The 18974-nt window shown below is 41.7% G+C and overlaps 1 protein-coding gene across 1 annotated transcript; it reads left to right on the top strand.

Moving 5' to 3' along the window:
- Nucleotides 1-5866: 5866 nt before the first annotated feature.
- On the top strand, nt 5867-17379 carry zgc:92429 (cysteine and histidine-rich domain-containing protein 1). Its single transcript, XM_015946349.3, has 11 exons — nt 5867-6114; nt 6515-6564; nt 6638-6694; nt 10983-11137; nt 11427-11530; nt 11919-11971; nt 13893-13963; nt 14275-14377; nt 14492-14611; nt 16561-16623; nt 16750-17379. The coding sequence occupies exons 1-11, from the start codon at nt 6051-6053 to the stop codon at nt 17203-17205; spliced, it is 1296 nt and encodes a 431-aa protein (XP_015801835.1). The 5' UTR covers nt 5867-6050; the 3' UTR covers nt 17206-17379.
- The last annotated feature ends 1595 nt before the right edge of the window (nt 17380-18974 follow it).

The following is an 18974-nucleotide window of genomic DNA, read 5'->3' as shown; positions in this document are numbered from 1 at the left end:
GGCTTGGTGGTGTCACTTCTCAATCTTTGCTGTAGAATTTGTTCCAAACGTTTGAAGATATTTTTCCTCCCTTCGTTCTAAACGACATTCGTATGTTTCCTCCTCAGAAACGGTCTCTGATTGGACCATTACGGTAAAGCACACGCTTGGATTTCCAGGTTTTTAGAGAAATCCAAGCTCAATTCTAGTTACGCTCTCAAAAACCTCCCACATTTCTTCTTCTGTCTTCTTCCCTGCATCAGAAATGAATGTAGACGATGGAGAAAAGCTGAACGTTAGCATCCAACAAGAATCGTGTGCGAGCTTAAAACCACTTTTATAAAAAATAAGTATGCAGAGGCTGAGTCAGCTGTTGCCTCATCACAATTTGTCCAACTAGTTTGTGTCTTTAGGGACAATCGGTCACTTTTGAGTAACTTTGCGTTAGAAAATTTCATAAAAAATATTGCGTGGAGTTGCAAAAGACAAAATTAGTAAAATTTTCACTTTACTGAAGTGAATTTTAAACTTTTTCCCCAATATTTAGAGGTCAAACACATAGTAGACTCTAAAGATGTATTCTGATCATCTCCAAAGGGAAACTGACCATCGTTGGGTCATGACAGATTTATAGGTCGACTAATGTGTAACCAAGTAAAAATGGGTGACTTCCAAGTTTGTTTACTAGTTGTTAAATAATTCTGCTAACGAGGTAACCCTGACTCTAGGACTATACGTTCTATTCCTCCCATTGTGCCCACCATCTTACTGTCTACAGTACTGTGGTGTAATTTGGTGCTTTCGGGGCACTGATCCAGGACCAGCCCTGGGTGTTTATGACCAGGTCCAGCTGGAGCTGGGATGGTCGTTGATCACCTCGTTAGACATTAGAAGTAATTGGTTTGGGGAAATGAAGCAGGTATTTGTGGTATTCAGGTCAAGAATGTTCCTTTTTATGGTCCAAACTTTTACATTCAGCTTTCTCTGCTGGTTGGTTTCATGTCGAGTGATTTCTCAGTCATCACATATCAAAGGGAGAGAGCTATTTAGTTTGGTTTTTTGGGGGCCTGCTAATTGTTTCTGGCTCACGTCCTCGTCTCTTTAGCGCTGAAGGAGCTGCTGGTAATTATTCCAGTTTCATCGTGGCGGTGATTTGTTTTTGGGCCAGGCGTGACGGCTCTATTAGTACACCTCCTCCTTTAATGCTCAGATACTTTCTCACATTAGCAGCTGGGAGTTTCCCAGAGCGGTCATCAATTTCTGGTGCTTTCCCAGTTAGTGTGGGATCAGTGCTGGGAGCTCTGGGTCAGGGTGGGTTCTGTAAGCTGGTCCCTGCTTTGTCGTAGCATGACCGTGGTTGATGGAGGAGAAACCTTGATGTCTGATGTTTGCCGTCCCCCGTGTGTCCGACGGTCTTGTCAGGACAGATCGATTCAGCTCAACCAGTGATTGGCCGTCCAGGTCAGCGGGTTCACCGGCTGTGTGGGCTGACATGATGCACGTTTTGTACTTACGATAAACGAGCCAGACGGCACAAAGGGTTGCCAAACTTTCTACGTTCTTGTTCTCTTGCAGCTCGCATCGGTGGGTCGCTGCCCCAGAGTCAGAACCTGAAATCAAAAGAACAAAGACTTGGATCTTCGTTTTGTCGGTCGGTGTATTGCGTCAGAGATCTCTTGTGCACGTTTTATTATTTTTCTTATGTGTTTTTTTCTCAGTAAGAACCCTTGATTGCTGCCTCACTTTTCAGTATATAGAGAAATACACACACACACACATACAGCTTAAAGACTAATGACAACTCTTACTGTGTTCATTTACTCCTGTTTTTGTTGTTCTTGTACATGGATGATGGTAGCACCATATCGGTATGTTTGTACGCTGCTGATCAGACACACCGTGTGGATTTCCAGGGCTGCAGACCTCCCCGTTACATCAGGATCAGCCGTGATTTCTCAGCGATGCCAAATGTTTTTTGGAGCATAGATCAACCTGCTAACCTCTCATTTTATTCTTCTGTCTCCTTCCCCCGTCTCTTTGTACATGTTTTCTATTTATTTAAAGCAGAAATATATGGAGTGTATCAAGCATGGAAAAGCAAACAAGTGTTACAGTTGATTTAGAAAAAATGGGCTTTTATTTTACAGCAGTATATTTGTTTATTCTAGGTGACTTGTTTCCTCTTTATCTTTTTCTCTTTTTTTTTGAAAGAAATAAAAAGTCTTTTTTTTTTCATTCCTACGTGTTCGTCTTTCCTTAACAGCTGCTGGAGAAGTCACAATTTTACCTCTTTCAGCTTTAGAAACTAGCCAGAGTCAACGTAACCCCTGTGATGCATGAATTATGAAATCTTCAACCATGATTTTAACTATTTTTTTCATTCATCTTTAGGTGTGAATGAAACAAATTTCAACAAATATTTTTTGTAACATTTAATAATTTATTACATGTCCACCTCAGTGGACAGCGTGTAGTCTGAACATGAAATATGGTGGCTTGACTTACTGAAGTCCAAATGGAGAAGCTCACATGCAATAAAGCCTTAGCAAAAATAAATAACAATTTTGAGTACCTGTAAACTGCAGTGACCATTATGCATCAAAGGGTTAAAGAAATATTTCAGCCATGTTGATGCATTTTCTGTGTAAAAATGATAAATTGTTACTAGCGGACTGATGAGCTAACTGCTAGTTTGAACACAGCAGAGATTAAAGAAATTTATTGCCATCTTAAAACTGCTCCAGTGTCTGTAATTGAATAGTTCCTGCAAAAGATGACGTTGGAAGTATTTTTTTTTAATTGCAGCAACTCACCACGGTCTTGGCTGTGCTCCGGCTAGCTGTTAGCTTATCAGTCCTGTAGTAAGTAAATGAGGTAAAAGTTGAAAGTACTTTTTTTAGACTTCTACTCAAACAGTTAATATTTGATGAAAAAATCTCCAAGAAACCAAAATGTCTTTTCCTTCATCAGCTCTAAGGACTTCAGTGTTTTTCAGCTCGGCATCTTGTTTTTTTTTTCACAAGTTAAAACCATGAATTCGATTAATCCAATTAAACTGCTTCAACACCATTTTAAATAAGACATTTTTAAAGAACAAGTTACCCCCTACCAGATTATTACTCCCCTCCCACTTCCTGTTTGAAAAATGCAACAAATGCTGTTGCCTAGCAGACTGAGAGGGCGGAGCCGCTAAAAAAATACACACACAAACGACATTGTGACATCATATGGTACCAGCTATGTTTATTTGGCAGACGCTTTTATCCAAAGCGACGTACAATTTATAACCTATAGGGCATGTTGTGACCTGTGGGGGAAACCGGGGTACCCGGAGGAAGCCCACGCATGCATGGGGAGAACACGCAACTCCACGCAGAAAGGCCACAGCCGAGCCGAGTATTGAACCTGCAACCTTCGTGCTGCGAGGCAACAGTGCTAACCACTGCGCCACCATGCAGCCCAGCTAACCTTCTAGGGTACCTCTTAGCCAATAGCTATGGCAGATTTTAATTCAAATGCAGTGCATTTACCTGACAACGGCACAACACTGACAGTTTCAGGCGACATTTTTAATTTTAAGTGCAAAATTATTGACTACACATGTCTGCAGCACAATTAGACACTTATTTAGTTTATCAGCAAAAAAAGTTGATTTGGGGGTAACTTGCTCTTTAAATAAATGACTGATAATTAACTTTTAACCATGTAAACAGGATGAATCTGGGAATGCTCATTGTTCCATTTCTTCACTGTTTGTTTGGGACAATTCTCTATAGTTTCCTCCTGTTGACCCAGAAACACGTCGTTTTCTGTATTCCAACAACAATCACACGGCGAGGGATTTGAGCTCTGGTCCCACCTCCTGACTGATGAAACGGCTCCTGTACATTTGTTTTGAGCCACATAAAGGCGGTCTAACGAGTTGATGCATTTGGCTGAATTTCAGGGTTTTCTGTTGATGACAAAGTGGCGTTCAGGAGGAAGTGCATCGCTCAGGGTGAGGCAAACCTGACAAACGGCACTGGTTCTGCCCCTGTGAATAATGTCTGTGTGATTCCTCAGCCTCAGACCGGCACTTTGTCTCCATGTGTTCTGGATAAAATCCACTAAATCAGTCCCACCACAACCCCTGATGGATGGCGTTAGGAGCCCTGTTCATCTTATGTTGCTATTTTAGGAAAATCTACGTCCTGGTGTTAAAGACGGCATTGAACCCAAGAAAAAAAAACCTTTGCTTTGACCAATGAGCCCAAACTCCTTTGTTACAGTAAAATCTAAAAATTTTAAAATCTGTTTTTACCATCTTAGTCGAATTTCCAAACTCTGCCTATCCTGAGTAACTGTCACCTAGAACCTGTGGTCCACACCTTTATCATATCCCAGCTTGAATCCCTAACTCCTGCCTTTATGGCATTAGCAAAGCTGCTCTGTCCGGACTCCAGCAGGTTCTGAATGAAGCAGGAGGGTTCTTGACCAGAGCTAATAGAAGTCACCACATTACACCGATTGTCAAGTGTCTCCGCTGGTTGCCAGTTCAGTTTAGGATAAAGTTTAAAATTCATCTTTTAGCTTTTAAGTCCTTAAACAGTCAAGCCCCTTCCTGTCTGAGTGTGTTGCTCCACTGCTGCCACCTGCAGATCAGCTTCTCCTCATTGTCCCTCAGGAAGGGCCTTCTCTGTATGTGCACCAAAACTCTGGAGCTCTGCCTCTCCAGGTTAGGCAACTACCTTCAGTCACCGCCTTCAAACCTCATCTCAAAACGCACCATTTGTCCTTGGCTTTTAACTCCTAAACCTGGTTTTAGTATTTAGCCTACAGGTGATTATTTAGCTTGTTTTAATTATGCAGCGCTTTGATCAGCTGTAACTGTCCTTAACAAGTAAACTGGTAAGGCGAACACCCCAGAATATGAAGCCTTATAATTCGGGATGCACAATATATCGGCCGATGTTGGTCATTTTTGAACATATTGGTATCGGTTCTATAAATAAAACCGAGCCGATATTAACAGCCGATATTTTTTCCCATCTCGTCTCCATTTGTTTGCCTGTTTTAGAGGGTGAGGGGGTTGATGTGTATTTGTTTAGTCACGTGACCGTGAAAGAAATCATCTCAGAACCGTAAACGTGTGTGTTGTGTGTACATAATAATGTAAATTCAGCTTTAATCATTTTCATTCTACACACAACCTGCTGATTTTAGAAGCGTTAGTGTCAGCATGTCAGTTATCGGCCATAACAGTGGTCTTAATATTGGATATCGGCCCAAAAATATCATATCGGTGCATCACTAGTTATAATTGTCGAAGCAAGTGTGCCTAGAAAGTAAGAACAAGCCGCTGTTGGACAAAAGCTGGTCAGCTGTTTTAACATTAGTTATTTTTTTTTTACTTTTAAACTTCATTTCATATTTCAGCCATTGAGAGGTTTGTTATTTTCTGATTAGTTTCATTAACAAGTAACTAATGACTTCACTTCAAATGCCTAAACCCGGGGTTGGTGAAGAGGTTTTATTATGTAGATGTCGCATTTTAGTGTCATTCTGCTGGAAGGAAATGAAAACCCTGAAACACTGCTGCAGCTTTCACTTTGTCTACATTTAAAAATGTTTTTTTTTCTAATTCTTTGTAGCAGAAGTTTTTAGAGGCCATAGTGGAAGGTCCAAATGGCTGCATGAGGCTCCAGAAGCCGGGGTTCTCTGGGTTCCTACCGTTGTTCCTTTAGATGCCTCCGCCCAGCACGTGGACATTTGGACACAGATGTCTCAGAGCCAGGGGCAGGAAGTGGCAGAAGCAGCTCCACCACTCTGGGCCCGTTGGTGACAGCCTCCACCCCAGATAGGCTTTAACAGCTGTAAAGTGAGATGGGGGTGGCGAGCTGCTATTTTTATCTTCCATTCACTCAGAGGAGCCCCTCTGTCCCCTCTCCAGAAGGAGATCCGTCCTTCTGGAACGCTCCTTCCCTCACGGGGACAGAAGCTTCTGGAGGTCCAACCACGAGGTTAAGACCGGGAGCCGAGGTGTGTTCAAGAGGAAGACTTGTGAACAGAGACGGAGAAGGACAGAAGCCAACATGGCTCTGCTGTGCTACAACAAAGGCTGTGGGGAGACGTTTGACCCCAGCAAGAACAAGGACGGTAAGTCCGGTCCTCGTCCTCAGTGATGGACTCATTACTCTGGTGTTTCATTTAGTTGAAACCAGCCTATAACCCTAACGAGGCCGAGGCGTTCCAACTGTAGGCTGTGAAAACGTCAGATTCATTCATTGCTTCAGAGGGAAGGAACCCTCGTGACCACGTTCCCGCTGCGTTCCGGCCTTGAAGTGCAAATCAGATGGAAATGAGCAGTTATGAAAAATGCAGATTTGTTATAATCTGTTAGAAATGAGTGATCAGACCCAGATATGAGATCGTTGTTTATGTGTAAAGCTGGAAAAACAGATGAGAGGGTTAGACGGATCGTGTCTGTGGGAGGACGGCTGCCGTGGTCTTATTTAGGACAACAGCTGGTACTCTCTCCTGTTCTCCCCACCTACAGATTCCTGCCTCTTCCATCCTGGAGTTCCCATCTTCCATGACGCCCTGAAGGTAAACCGTCAGATCAAGGTCTTTTATTGGTCTGATCTGGAGCAGCACCGCTCACGTCTGTCTGCTCCTACAGGGATGGTCCTGCTGTAAGAAAAGGACGACAGACTTCTCTGAGTTCCTCTCCATCAAGGTAACATCTCAAGGTTGCTCTGATTTCAACATCCTCTGTGTGTTTCAGGGAAGAGGAAATGATCCGAAGATATTCAGATCTTTTGATGAAACTTTAATGCGGTGGAAAGAGAAAAGCACTGGTGGAAAAAGAAACCATGTAAAAGGCACTCAGAGTTGGAGATACTTCACTTCAGACTGATAACAGCAGAGTGATGGAGCAGAGAGCTAATACTAATTATTATTTATGCATCTAGACGTTTTCAATCGCAGAGACCAGTGAGTCGTGCCTTCAGAGCTGAAGGTGCATCGGTAACAAACTCTGGAGAGTTAATACCACACTAAAGCTCCTGCCTGCTAGCAAACAGAGCTAACGCCATCATAGAGCGGGTACTTTAGCGTGTAGCTAAGGGAGAAAGGCCAGGAAAGGAGAAGATCCACGTGCTGCTTTGTGTTCTGAGCTCCAGCAGGCTGAACTGGTTAAGATTAAGAGCCAGGAGGCAGAAAGCTGCTCTGATAGCTACGGACAGATCAGCTAATTATAGAAGCTGGGCTTTTTCTTCCTGTTTGGGCTCCTTCCCTCTGGATGAAGATGGCTGTAAATGGGCGTAAAAATGGACCAGTGCTCTTTGCAGGATCTTCTTTACAGTGTGATGGATCAACAGACGTGAGAAGGTTGAGACCATGTTGGTTTTTTGGTGTCATAGCAGTGTGTTTAAGTCCTGGGTGGGGCGTAGTGACACCAGGACATGGGACTGTCTCAATTCCGTCACTGTTTGGCTGCTGACCTCCTCAAGCCCGGTTCAGATGTTGCGTTGTTTTAACCGTTGTAGACGTGTCTCTTGTCGTGAATGGAGTCGTGATGAAAAACAGCGATTTGCAGGTCTGTGGTCGGCCCATCAACTGCTTATTGATGACCAAATCCAGTCTCTGAAAGTCTTCAAGCAGTGTCAGAAAATCTACGACTCGGGTCTGAAATCAACCAGTGAGAACATGTCCAAGAAGTGAAAAACCAGTGACAAGAGTAGCAGTAGCAACGTTAGCAACAACAAGAAGCTACAGGCAAGAACATGTGGGTACTTAGTTCAGTTTGGAGTCTAAGAACATAAATGACCCGCACTTGTGTAGCATCTTTCTGAGTCAGAGGACTTCAAAGTGCATCACACTACAGTGTGTCGTTCATCCATTCACACACTGGTGGTGATGAGCTATAATGTAGCCACTGCTGCCCAAGGCTCACATATAGAGGCGAGGCTGCCGATACCACCAGCAGGCAAGGTGTGTTAAGTGTTTTGCCCAAGGACACAACAGTAGAATTCTCTGTCCAGAGACAGAGAACCTGCGATCTTCCGATTACTGGACTCTGCCTCCTTAGCTACTGCTGCCCAAACGTGCTAATGCTAGCACGGTTTCCCTTTCATCCACCGTGCTGTCATATGTGTATATAAATGTATATATATATATATATATATATAAAATATGTATATATATGTATTTACATATATATATATATAAATAAAATATGTATATATATAAAATATGTATATATATGTATATACATATATATATAAATGTATTTGTATATGTATATATATAATATGTATATATATATGCATATTATATATATATATATATATATACAGTTGTGGTCAGAAGTTTACATACACTTGTAAAAAATATAATATAATGGCTCTACTGAGTGTCCCGTTATTTCTAAAACTCTGATTTTTCTCTGATAGAGTGATTGGAACAGATACTTCTTTGTCACAAAAAACATTCATGAAGTTTGGTTCTTTAATGTCTTTATTATGGGTTAACAGAGAAAAGTGATCACATTTGCTGGGTAACAAATATACATACAGCAACATGAACTAGCAATTTTGTTGACTTAGAAACGTGTCAGTGAACTGAGCTTCATAGCATGGCCTCTTAACTTCTTGTGACTGATTATGAGTGACTACAGCTGGTGACTTCTCTTAGGCCAGGTAAATAGGGCTCATTGGATACAAACGCCCACAAACGCTACAATGGGAAAGTCAAAGGAGCTCAGCATGGATCTGAAAAAGTGAATTATTGACTTGAACAAGTCAGGAAAGTCACTTGGGGCCATTTCAAAGCAGCTGCAGGTCCCAAGAGCAACAGTGCAAACAATTGTTTGTAAGTATAAGGTGCATGGCACTGTTTCATCACTGCCAAGATCAGGAAGAAAACACAAGCTATCACCTGCTGCTGAGAGAAAATTGGTCAGGAGGGTAAAGAGTGAACCAAGAATCACCAAAAAGCAGATCTGCCAAGAATTAGAAGCTGCTGGAACACAGGTGTCATTGTCCACAGTCAAACGTGTTTTGCATCTCCATGGACTGAGAGGCTGCCGTGCAAGAAGGAAGCCCTTGCTCCAAAAGCGGCACCTTAAGGCTCGACTGAAATTTGCTGCTGATCACATGGACAAAGATAAGACCTTCTGAAGGAAAGTTCTGTGGTCAGATGAAACAAAAATCGAGCTTTTTGACCACAATGCCCAGCAATATGTTTGGAGGAGAAAAGGTGAGGCCTTTAACCCCAAGAACACCATGCCTACAGTCAAGCATGGTGGTGGGAATATTATGCTGTGGGGCTGTTTTGCTGCCAGTGGAAGTGGTGCTTTACAGAGAGTAAATGGGATAATGAAGAAGGAGGATTACCTTCACATTCTTCAACATAACCTAAAATCATCAGCACGAAGGTTGGGTCTTGGGCGCAGTTGGGTGTTCCAACAGGACAATGACCCCAAACACACATCAAAAGAGGTAAAGGAATGACTAAATCAGGCTAGAATAAGGGTTTTAGAATGGCCTTCCCAAAGTCCTGACTTAAACCCCATTGAAAACATGTGGACAGTGCTGAAGAAACAAGTCCATGTCAGAAAGCCATCAAATTTAACTGAACTTCACCAATTCTGTCAAGAGGAGTGGTCAAAGATTCAACCAGAAGCTTGCCAGAAGCTTGTGGATGGCTACCAAAACCGCCTAATTGAAGTGAAAATGGCTAAGGGACATGTAACCAAATATTAGCACTGCTGTATGTATATTTGTGACCCAGCAAATGTGATCACTTTTCTCTGTTAACCCATAATAAAGACATTAAAGAACCAAACTTCATGAATGTTTTTGTGACAAAGAAGTATCTGTTCCAATCACTCTATCAGAGAAAAATCAGAGTTTTAGAAATAACGGGACATTCAGTAGAGCCATTATATTATATTTCTTACAAGTGTATGTAAACTTCTGACCACAACTGTATATATATATATATATAGAGAGAGAGAGAGAGAGAGAGAGAGAGAGAGAGAGAGAGAGAGAGAGAGAGAGAGAGAGAGAGAGAGAGAGAGAGAGAGAGAGAGAGAGAGAGAGAGAGAGAGAGAGAGAGAGAGAGAGAGAGAGAGAGAGAGAGAGAGAGAGAGAGAGAGAGAGAGAGAGAGAGAGAGAGAGAGAGAGAGAGAGAGAGAGAGAGAGAGAGAGAGAGAGAGAGAGAGAGAGAGAGAGAGAGAGAGAGAGAGAGAGAGAGAGAGAGAGAGAGAGAGAGAGAGAGAGAGAGAGAGAGAGAGAGAGAGAGAGAGAGAGAGAGAGAGAGAGAGAGAGAGAGAGATATTTTCACCTTTCTAGCTGAGTCTCAGCTCCAGTCCGTCGCCTTCATCAGAGCGTCACAGGACTGGTTAATGGCTCTTCGGTCGTTATTTATCTGTGGGCGGTAGATGGAGACATCGTCCTCTACTGCCCGTGTCCTTAGTCCTTGTTCATGGAGACGTGGACCATGATGAACATCATCAAATACACCTGTGATGCTCTGGCGAAGGCGACTAGAGCCCAAACTGTCAGCTAAAGGTAAAAACAAAGTTTTTCTACTCGGTGTATACGTAAGAACAAAGAAAATGGAATTGAAAAAGCAGAATTAAGTCTTCAAACGTGTTGAACATGCTAAAGACACGGAAACACTCTTAAGAACAGTGACACTCGTGTTTTGGACAAGACTGGAAAAGCCAGCGCCAAACAAAAAAGGATGGTCCTGGTGTTCTTTTCCAGTATGATGTAGTTTTGAGTCCAGTCTCCAGTCAGCTTCACACCAGTTCACATGTTCTCTGATGTAGACCAGGTCAGCTCAGACACAAATGACCTTTATCAGATGGAGCGGAGTGAAAACTGGCGTGGGTGTCAGTTCAGCCATAATCACACTTTTCGTTCACGTTTTAAGATTTTTCTAGAAGTATTTCTCATGAGTCATCTGAACACTAGGAACTCCTGATCTAACGTGACTTCTGGTTGGCTGGACCACAGGGCTGCAGCCGCGGGCGCCACAGCAACGTGAAGCCCCAGGAGCCTCTGAGACCGGAGGTGCTGTCAGATAAGGCCGACGTTAAACACACCAACAACCAGGAGATCATCTACCAGGGTCCCAAATCAGCCGAGGCGTTGAAGAGAGAGAGACCCAGGTGTGTGACGAGGATTCACTCTCAGCTGGTGGTCGTCAGTTTGCTCAGACATCCCTGTTAGTCTGGTTCCTGTTGAGTAAGAATTGATTCAGGGAGGTCAGAGTGAGACTGGCTGCTGCATCGCTAGAATAAATAATGCAGAGGGTAACAGCTTGGACCAGCCTGCAGGCCTGCTTCTGTAGCACCTGTGTGTGTGTGTGTGTGTGTGTGTGTGTGTGTGTGTGTGTGTGTGTGTGTGTGTGTGTGTGTGTGTGTGTGCGTGCGTGCGTGCGTGTGTGTGTGAGAGCAGTTCGGAGGAGCCTATGACCAAGCTGCCCTACAAAGTGTCAGCATCACTGGTCCAGGCGCTGGAGAAGCTGGGCATCAACCAGAGAACAGAAGCAGAGCAAAAAGGTTAGTTCCCACGCTTCCTGAATGCACCTCTGCTGCATTCATTGCCCATTAACAAGCATGGAAACAACAGCTTCTTACTATGGAGTCACAGCACATCCCTTTGTTACACAACATCCATCTTATGATGAAGTGAATCTGTAAGTTAAGACCAGAGAAAAGGAACCATATTTATGTCATTAGAGCAGCTTCTAAAGCAGTCATGGTCTGATTAGTGTGACATGAACACATTTGTCTCCTACGTAAAACATAAAGACATAATTAGACGGTTTGATGACACCAGAGTGTCTGACCTTAGGGAGGTTTATTCCTGCTGGAACCTGAGTCTGAAGCTTTGTTTCCTAAATGGATGATGTGATGTGACTGAACGTCTCCTTGTCCTCTCCAACAGAGGGACAGAGCGTCGTGCATGGGACGCGCTGCAAAAACACCGGCTGCAAAACGGTGAGTTTGTGTGTGTGTGTTTCCCAAAAAACACACATGCAAACAAGATGTGAAATAAACCTCTATTGTTACTTTTGACCCAGTTTGATGTATCAGACACTCATTTGTTAATAATGACCAACAAAGGTCAATATGTGGTACATTCTTATTTAAAGGTGTGGTTCACTGAAACCCATCTTTTAATGATTATTTCTGATTAGAATCAGTCACTGAGTTTTCCCCGCAGGCTGAACACGAAAATAATCTCCTACACCTATCTCCTGCATTATCTTCTGATGGAAAACAGATGGTGAAACTCTAGGATTAGAAAATCCCAGATCTACATCACACTGTCACTTAACATTCATGGACTCACCCATCTTGACTGACGACGGGGAAGGATGTTGTTGGTTTAGCATCCAGGAAACGGCAGATAACATCTCAGTTAGTGGAAGCTAATCGTTGGCATTAACAACTCCACAAAGCAGAACTCCTTCAGGCTTGTGTTATCTGTGGAGGTAAAACAGTAATATTGCAGAGCAAACAGAGTCAGAGCTGGAGTTGCATTGTTTTTAGCCAATCAGGGGTGAGATGTCCAAATATCAGGAGATAAAACTGCTAATCGGAAGCTGCAAATGTAATGATTAAATGAGCGTTCCACCCAAGATGGCTGAAAATCTTGTCTTTAAGAAATAAGATGAGAATCGTCAGCTATCTGAACCAGGCCTAGTTTACAGCTAAAAGCCCCTTGTTACTGGCTGTAAATAAATAAAGGTGATATAAATAACACCCATTACAGAAAAATCACACAGTAAGTTATTCATAAACAAATTTGCTTCAAAAATAAAACACAAAGAATAAAAGATCCTTAAAGCAAAGCTGTGTTTATTGTATTTTATAGATCTAGTTAAAGAAATGGGAACAAGTTGTGTCTTTATGGCTCGACGTTGGAAACGAGGTCTAAAAAAAATCTAGTTTATTTTTTAAATCAAAACAACAGCTCACCCCTTCATGTGTGAGCCTTCCCATGGCTCAGAGTGAAATAGAATCAGTCACCTGAATCAGTCATGTAGTTTAACTATCATGACTGTTTAATTTTTTCTCCTTTTAAATATATTTTTAATTAGTTTTCAAATCTTTTTATACTTTAATTTTGTTTTTTGTGCCTCATGAGTTTTATCTTGAGAGGCGCTACATAAAAGATCATCTTCTTCTGTTCAAACTGCTAAAGTAAAAGAAGTGATTAGTTATAACAACAAATCCCAGATTTAGCATGTATGCTAACATCTTCAGAAGAGAACAGAAATAAAAATCTATAAACATGACGACGATCCAGTCTGATTAACTTCAGTTGTTTTAAAACTCTGATTTTAAACCAGATTATTGGTCACTTTAGTTATGATTCAGGGTTTTTAATAGCAATGCTGCAGCTTTTCTCTGATCCATTAAATGTGAAACCCCATCCTCCTCCAACAGCACTGACCCAGCTGTCAGACCTCAGCAAATGTGCTTCATCAGCTCCATCTAGTGGTCAGGCTTCAGAACAACACCTCCAGCAGTGATCAGCTAGCTGCTCTATATAAAAATGATAGCTCAGATGAAACACGCCATCAGGTTAAATGGGATAAAATTAGCTCCACTTTATAGAAGCTGTTACATCAAAGGCTTATTAATGAAACATAAAGGGATATTACGCAGACAGGAGGAGGATTTCTGCTGACTCTAGAATATAAAACAGACTGGAGGCTGCTTCAGCTGCTGCTGGTCTGAGAGGCTAAAGTTGGTGTGAAACACCTTAAACAAGGAGGGAAACTGTTTTAAGCTTTTTAAATCTAGATTGTTGTTTTCAACAATAATAACCCTAGATTAAACTAGATTAAATACAAGCCAGCTACTGATTACTGACCTGACGGTCTACCTAACATCACCTCGTCTCATTCAGATCTACCAAGGCCCGGACACAGACCTGGAGGCCTGCACCCACCACCCTGGAGCACCCGTCTTCCATGAAGGGTGAGACTAAAATGATTTACTCGTCTTCCCAAAACACCGCAAACATAATTACAGCTTTCACCTACACCAGGTGAGCTTTAGACAACAACTAAATGGATTCTACTACAGAGAGACGTTAATCTATGTAGATCAAGTGATCCGAGCATAAACTGATGAGTAATTAAAGGCGGGTAATCAGAACACTATTCAGATGTTTAAGTAGCTCTCTAGCCGCAGATCCCTGTAGTGTTACCACCACCATGGGGATCAGACTGGTGTTTTCTCCTCCCTGGATCCCACAGCTGCTACTGACCAATCAAGTCTTTGTTTAGGTATAAATACTGGAGCTGCTGCTGCATAAAGACAACAGATTTTGACGCTTTCTTGGACCAGAAGGGCTGCACCACAGCAAAACACCGCTGGATCCCTAAACAGGCAGGTGCAACACCTGGGAACAGACACATTAGATGTTTTAGGTCCTCAAATGAAAGAACAGATGTTCAGGTCGAACCAAATGTTCCTCCGTGACCAACTGTTGTTTGTCTACAGGACAAGAAGAAGGTTGCGTGTCGATATGACTGGCACCAGACTGGGAATAGCGTTGTTTTAACGATTTACGCCAAGAACTCAAACCCTGATTCCTGCAGCATCGAAGCCAACCAGACGGTGGTGAGCCACATCACACAGCAACATTCATAACAGTGTTATAGAGCAAGAGTAAGCTGCGTAACTAAGAGCATCATTAATGCTAAACTAACTCCTTTATCAAATTTTAAACTTTCTCTGTTTCCAGATTGAGAATAATCTCTTACTCTTACTTTGGTGAAGACTAACGGGGATTCTTAAATAAATGAACGTGTACTTGTCCATGAGCATAACTGAAGTCGTCTGAGTTTTAAGCTCTAATCATTTGTTGAACGATTATAGACGTATTGTGAATGACTAACAGAAAATGTCAGCTAAATATCTGTAAAATTTAGCTTTAGCCATTTTCTCCTTAGTTAGGGTGAATTAGCTTTGGCAGCCATCTTTAGCTGGATTAATTTAAATAAATTTTAATAAATTAATAACCAAATTTTATAGAATTAAGAACTGAAAACTTACCAAAAACCTTCTTCTCAAAGCAAAACTTGTGCGTCAGAGCAAATGTGTTTTGGAGTTTACTGTGAGAGTGTGTGTGTTTGTGAGTGTTTGAGTGTGTGCGTGAAGGTCGTTACCAAACATCCTCAAACATTATTTAATTAAGCATTGCCTCATTAGTTATGATTAACCAAAGCATAATAATAATTCATTTGATTAAAACACATTTATAATGAGCAAAATGATAATAATGATTATTCAACATTTAAAATAAAGAAAAGGAAGTTTAAGACTTTGTTATGTTATGACTAGCTTCCATGAGAACAACATATTCTGGCACTGCAGGTGGCAGATGTTATGGTTTGCAGCAGACTCTTGCAGACTTCATGTCGGCAAAGGTCTCACTCTGTGGGTGAAAGTTCTGCGCGACCCAGCTTTGACCCAGCCGGGCCAAGTACAACCTTTGGTACAGAAAACCCATATTTCCTCACGTTACAGCTCCAACATGTAAAGTTGTAAATAAAGGAAAAACATCAGAAGGTGTTGACCAGGAAAGCTAGCACTAGCACACCTTAAAGAGGTAAAATTACTGGTGGGTGTGTAATGTGTTAACACGCCTTCCTGCTGAAGCTAGCTTGTACGTAAACAGGTTCAACTGAAGGTTTGTTTTTAAGTTTTTCTGTTATAATTGATCTAAAGGTGATTTTGCTTGTTAGCATTTCCCTTGAGTAAAGATACTGTTAAGATGCTATTCCCTTTAGCCACCACAGGGGGCACTGCAACCCCAAATCTACACATTTTAAACAATATTGGTCTCTCACTTATTTTTTTTCCAGTAATCTGCTGTGATCTCTAGTATGAATGAATGAGTCGTTTGCTGTGCCACAGATTGGCACACACCAACAAGACGCTCCTCTTGTTAATGAAACCCTTCGTTAGGCCAAAATATCATCGGTGGCACTGCCGTCTGTGATCCCGAGTCCCAGCAGCAGTCGAAGAGCCACTTTCTGAGGATTTGCTAATGGAACATTTTAGAACGCCAACATCTGAATGCACACTTACATTTTCTCCTGCAAGATCAGACCTTTAGTGGTAGCTGTGATAACGCTTGAATTCACGATAAATTAAATGATGGCTTCCACTAGCTGAGATGCTCGCCCAATCAATAAAGGTTTCCTGCAGTTGCAACCCATTTGGGCGGGGCCATGAATACTCAATTTGCCTATGACAGAAACGTGACTGGTGCCTTCTTTTTCTGTCCATTTCCGCTCTGCAACTAATGCGGGTGGAGGTTTGAGAAAACATTCATGTTCAGCATTCATCTGCAGCCGGTCATATTTCAAAAATAAGTTTGACATATTTTTATGCGAGACCTTTAGGCCATACTCCTATGTTATACAATAGACTATTGATCCCACAGTGGGGAAATTTGTTAGTTGATTGCTTTTGTCTGACCAGGAGCCTCTTATGCGACACGGCCTTTATGTGCATAAAACCCCAAATGTAACTTGACCCTCATCAGCCTCCTCTCTCTGCAGGTCTCATGTCAAATCCAGTTTGAGAGCAACAAGATTTTCAGAAGAAACTTCCACCTCTGGGGGGTGCGTATCACCCATTTCCAATAAAACATGTCTCCAAATAGCTGCATTGACTTGACCCTTGGTTGGGATCAATTTGTTAAAGTAGGAGGAATATTAAAGCGTAAGATTCTTTACTTCAACTTTCAGGTCATCAATGTGAAACAGAGTTCTGTCAACATGGTCCCAACCAAAGTGGAGATCACGCTTCGAAAGGCTGACCAGGTGGCCTGGGGCAAACTGGAGGACCCGAACTACAAACCTGAACCAGAACCCGTAGAGGAAGACTTCCTGGAAATCCCAGAGTCTTACCAGCCAGACTGGGACATCAACGATGACGACATCAGCGACTCGGACGAGGAAGAGGCGCCCGAAGTCACCCAGCAGAAAATAACAGAGCAGATTACTGAAGGGCTGATGAAGAAGCAGCAGGAGATGCAGAATTCAAAAAGGAAGGAGGTGGAGGAGGAGATGAAGAGGGTGATGGAGGAGAAAATGAGGGCAGAAGAGGAGAAGAGAAAGATACAGGAGCAAAGGAAGCAAGAAGACCAGGAGGGATATGAAGACATGCCAGACCTGGAGGATGGAGAAGCCGATGTGGAGTGACTCTGACCAGAGGGGATTTAGTGGTTTTGAACTCATTTTGTTTTTAAAGCAACAAATAAAAACAGTTTCTGTAATTTTCATTTAACCAATAATTGTAGAGAGACCTTCATGGCCACGATGGATCAAACGAGATGAACAGACACTTTCACACTTGAATAAATCATTTAATCTGCAGAGGGTTGAACCGACCATCTTTGTTACACACCACATGATAACACAAGAAAACACCTCGCAGCTTAACAAGGTCGTGCAACATCTAGTCTGACTTCTGGCTCTGTGCACAGTCTCAGGTCCAAGGGTGGGTTCACAAGGTCCTCCTCTAAATACTGTTGCACAAATGCACTTTAAGTGTTTGTAATTCGTTAAAAATGATCCTCTGCTGACCGTTTCTTCTCTACTCCAGGTTAGGAGCTTGGGGGCGTTTGAGTCCCTCCCCAAAAACAAAACAAAAAACTAATCACATTTCTTTAAGTTTGATAACTTACACAAAAGATAAGGACAAAAAATATTTCTTTAAAACAATAAAATCATTAAAAAACAGGCAACTGGTTATTCAAAAATGGCTTTTATGTATATGCACACCCCAATATCACTAATCTTTTTCAATACGACAGTTCAAGGCAATAATAAAAACTCTACTCAGAAAATCAGCTTAACACAAGCTAAACATCTTCATTGTGTAAACAACTTAATTGTAATCCATAAATAACACTAAAGTATGCTAATATCTTGTCTTCAACTTCCAAACATTAGAATTGCCTATGTTTTTAGAACATCTTAGCTCTGATTGGTGCGAGGACATCTTTGACAGTGAAATGACTTATCACACGTAAGGTGTAGAAAACATTTGTTTTTACGTCTCTATATACTTAGCATTTTTATGACGATCGATTAGATATTACATGTTACCAGCACACAAAATAAAATACCATTTCCAATTAAAAAAGCTTGTAAACACTCAAAATAATCACACACACGTATGCAAATGTCTTTTCCCCTTTAAATTTGTGTCATAAAGTGCAAGGCAAGGTACAGTAAACATTGAAATGCATATGAAGCGTATCATGAACACACCCACACCCACCCACCCACACAAACACACACACACACACACACACCTTGAAAGTCTTGTTACTCAAAGTACACACTTGGCACAACACCACTAAAGCCTCAAAGGTGTATAGCATAGAGCTGGCACACTACAGATACAGCAGCACGATCCTACCACAGCTGAACATCTACAGCGCCTCACAGGGACCCGCCGCCGCGCTCTCCTCATAGAACATTTATCTAGCTGCTTAGACACCAATTTAAAGCAAATTAAGTTATAAATATTAGCTTTTAGGGGCCTCTCATACACTTTTAAAAATGTTGAATAGGCACTGCAAAAAAGACCAACTCTGTAGCTAACTTTAACGTCAACATTTAAGCTAGTACTGCTAGCTAACAAGTCTTAGATTTAAAGTGAACATATTTGCTGTCTACATTTAAATGTAACTGTAGTTCTAAAAATATGTTTTATTTTCTTGACAATTTACTGTCCACCGAGTCTTAGCACCTATTTTAGTTTAGCTAACCTCAACAATACATGAATCGTACAACCAGACAGAAACTAAAAGGGGTCAAAGTTCTTTAGAAGAGCTGGATTTGAAACCATTTTGACAGCTTTTGAATTATAGTAGTAGGTCACTGGAGCTTAACTACGTTTACAAATTATCCACATCTATACATACATACCATTACTATACAATTTATACATTTCATACCAT

The sequence above is a fragment of the Nothobranchius furzeri genome, chromosome 2 (genome assembly GCF_043380555.1).
Source record: "Nothobranchius furzeri strain GRZ-AD chromosome 2, NfurGRZ-RIMD1, whole genome shotgun sequence".
Lineage (NCBI taxonomy): Eukaryota > Metazoa > Chordata > Actinopteri > Cyprinodontiformes > Nothobranchiidae > Nothobranchius > Nothobranchius furzeri.
The sequence above is the reverse complement of the archived record's forward strand: the minus strand, read 5'-3'. Positions and strand labels throughout refer to the sequence as shown.

What these genes read in the sequence shown, in the direction of transcription:
- zgc:92429 (XM_015946349.3), top strand. Translation starts at nt 6,051, where the DNA reads ATGGCTCTGCTGTGCTACAACAAAGGCTGTGGGGAGACGTTTGACCCC. An exon ending in CCCCAGCAAGAACAAGGACG is followed by an intron (nt 6,115 to 6,514) that starts GTAAGTCCGGTC and finishes CCCCACCTACAG; the next exon opens with ATTCCTGCCTCTTCCATCCT. An exon ending in AAAACACCGGCTGCAAAACG is followed by an intron (nt 11,972 to 13,892) that starts GTGAGTTTGTGT and finishes CGTCTCATTCAG; the next exon opens with ATCTACCAAGGCCCGGACAC.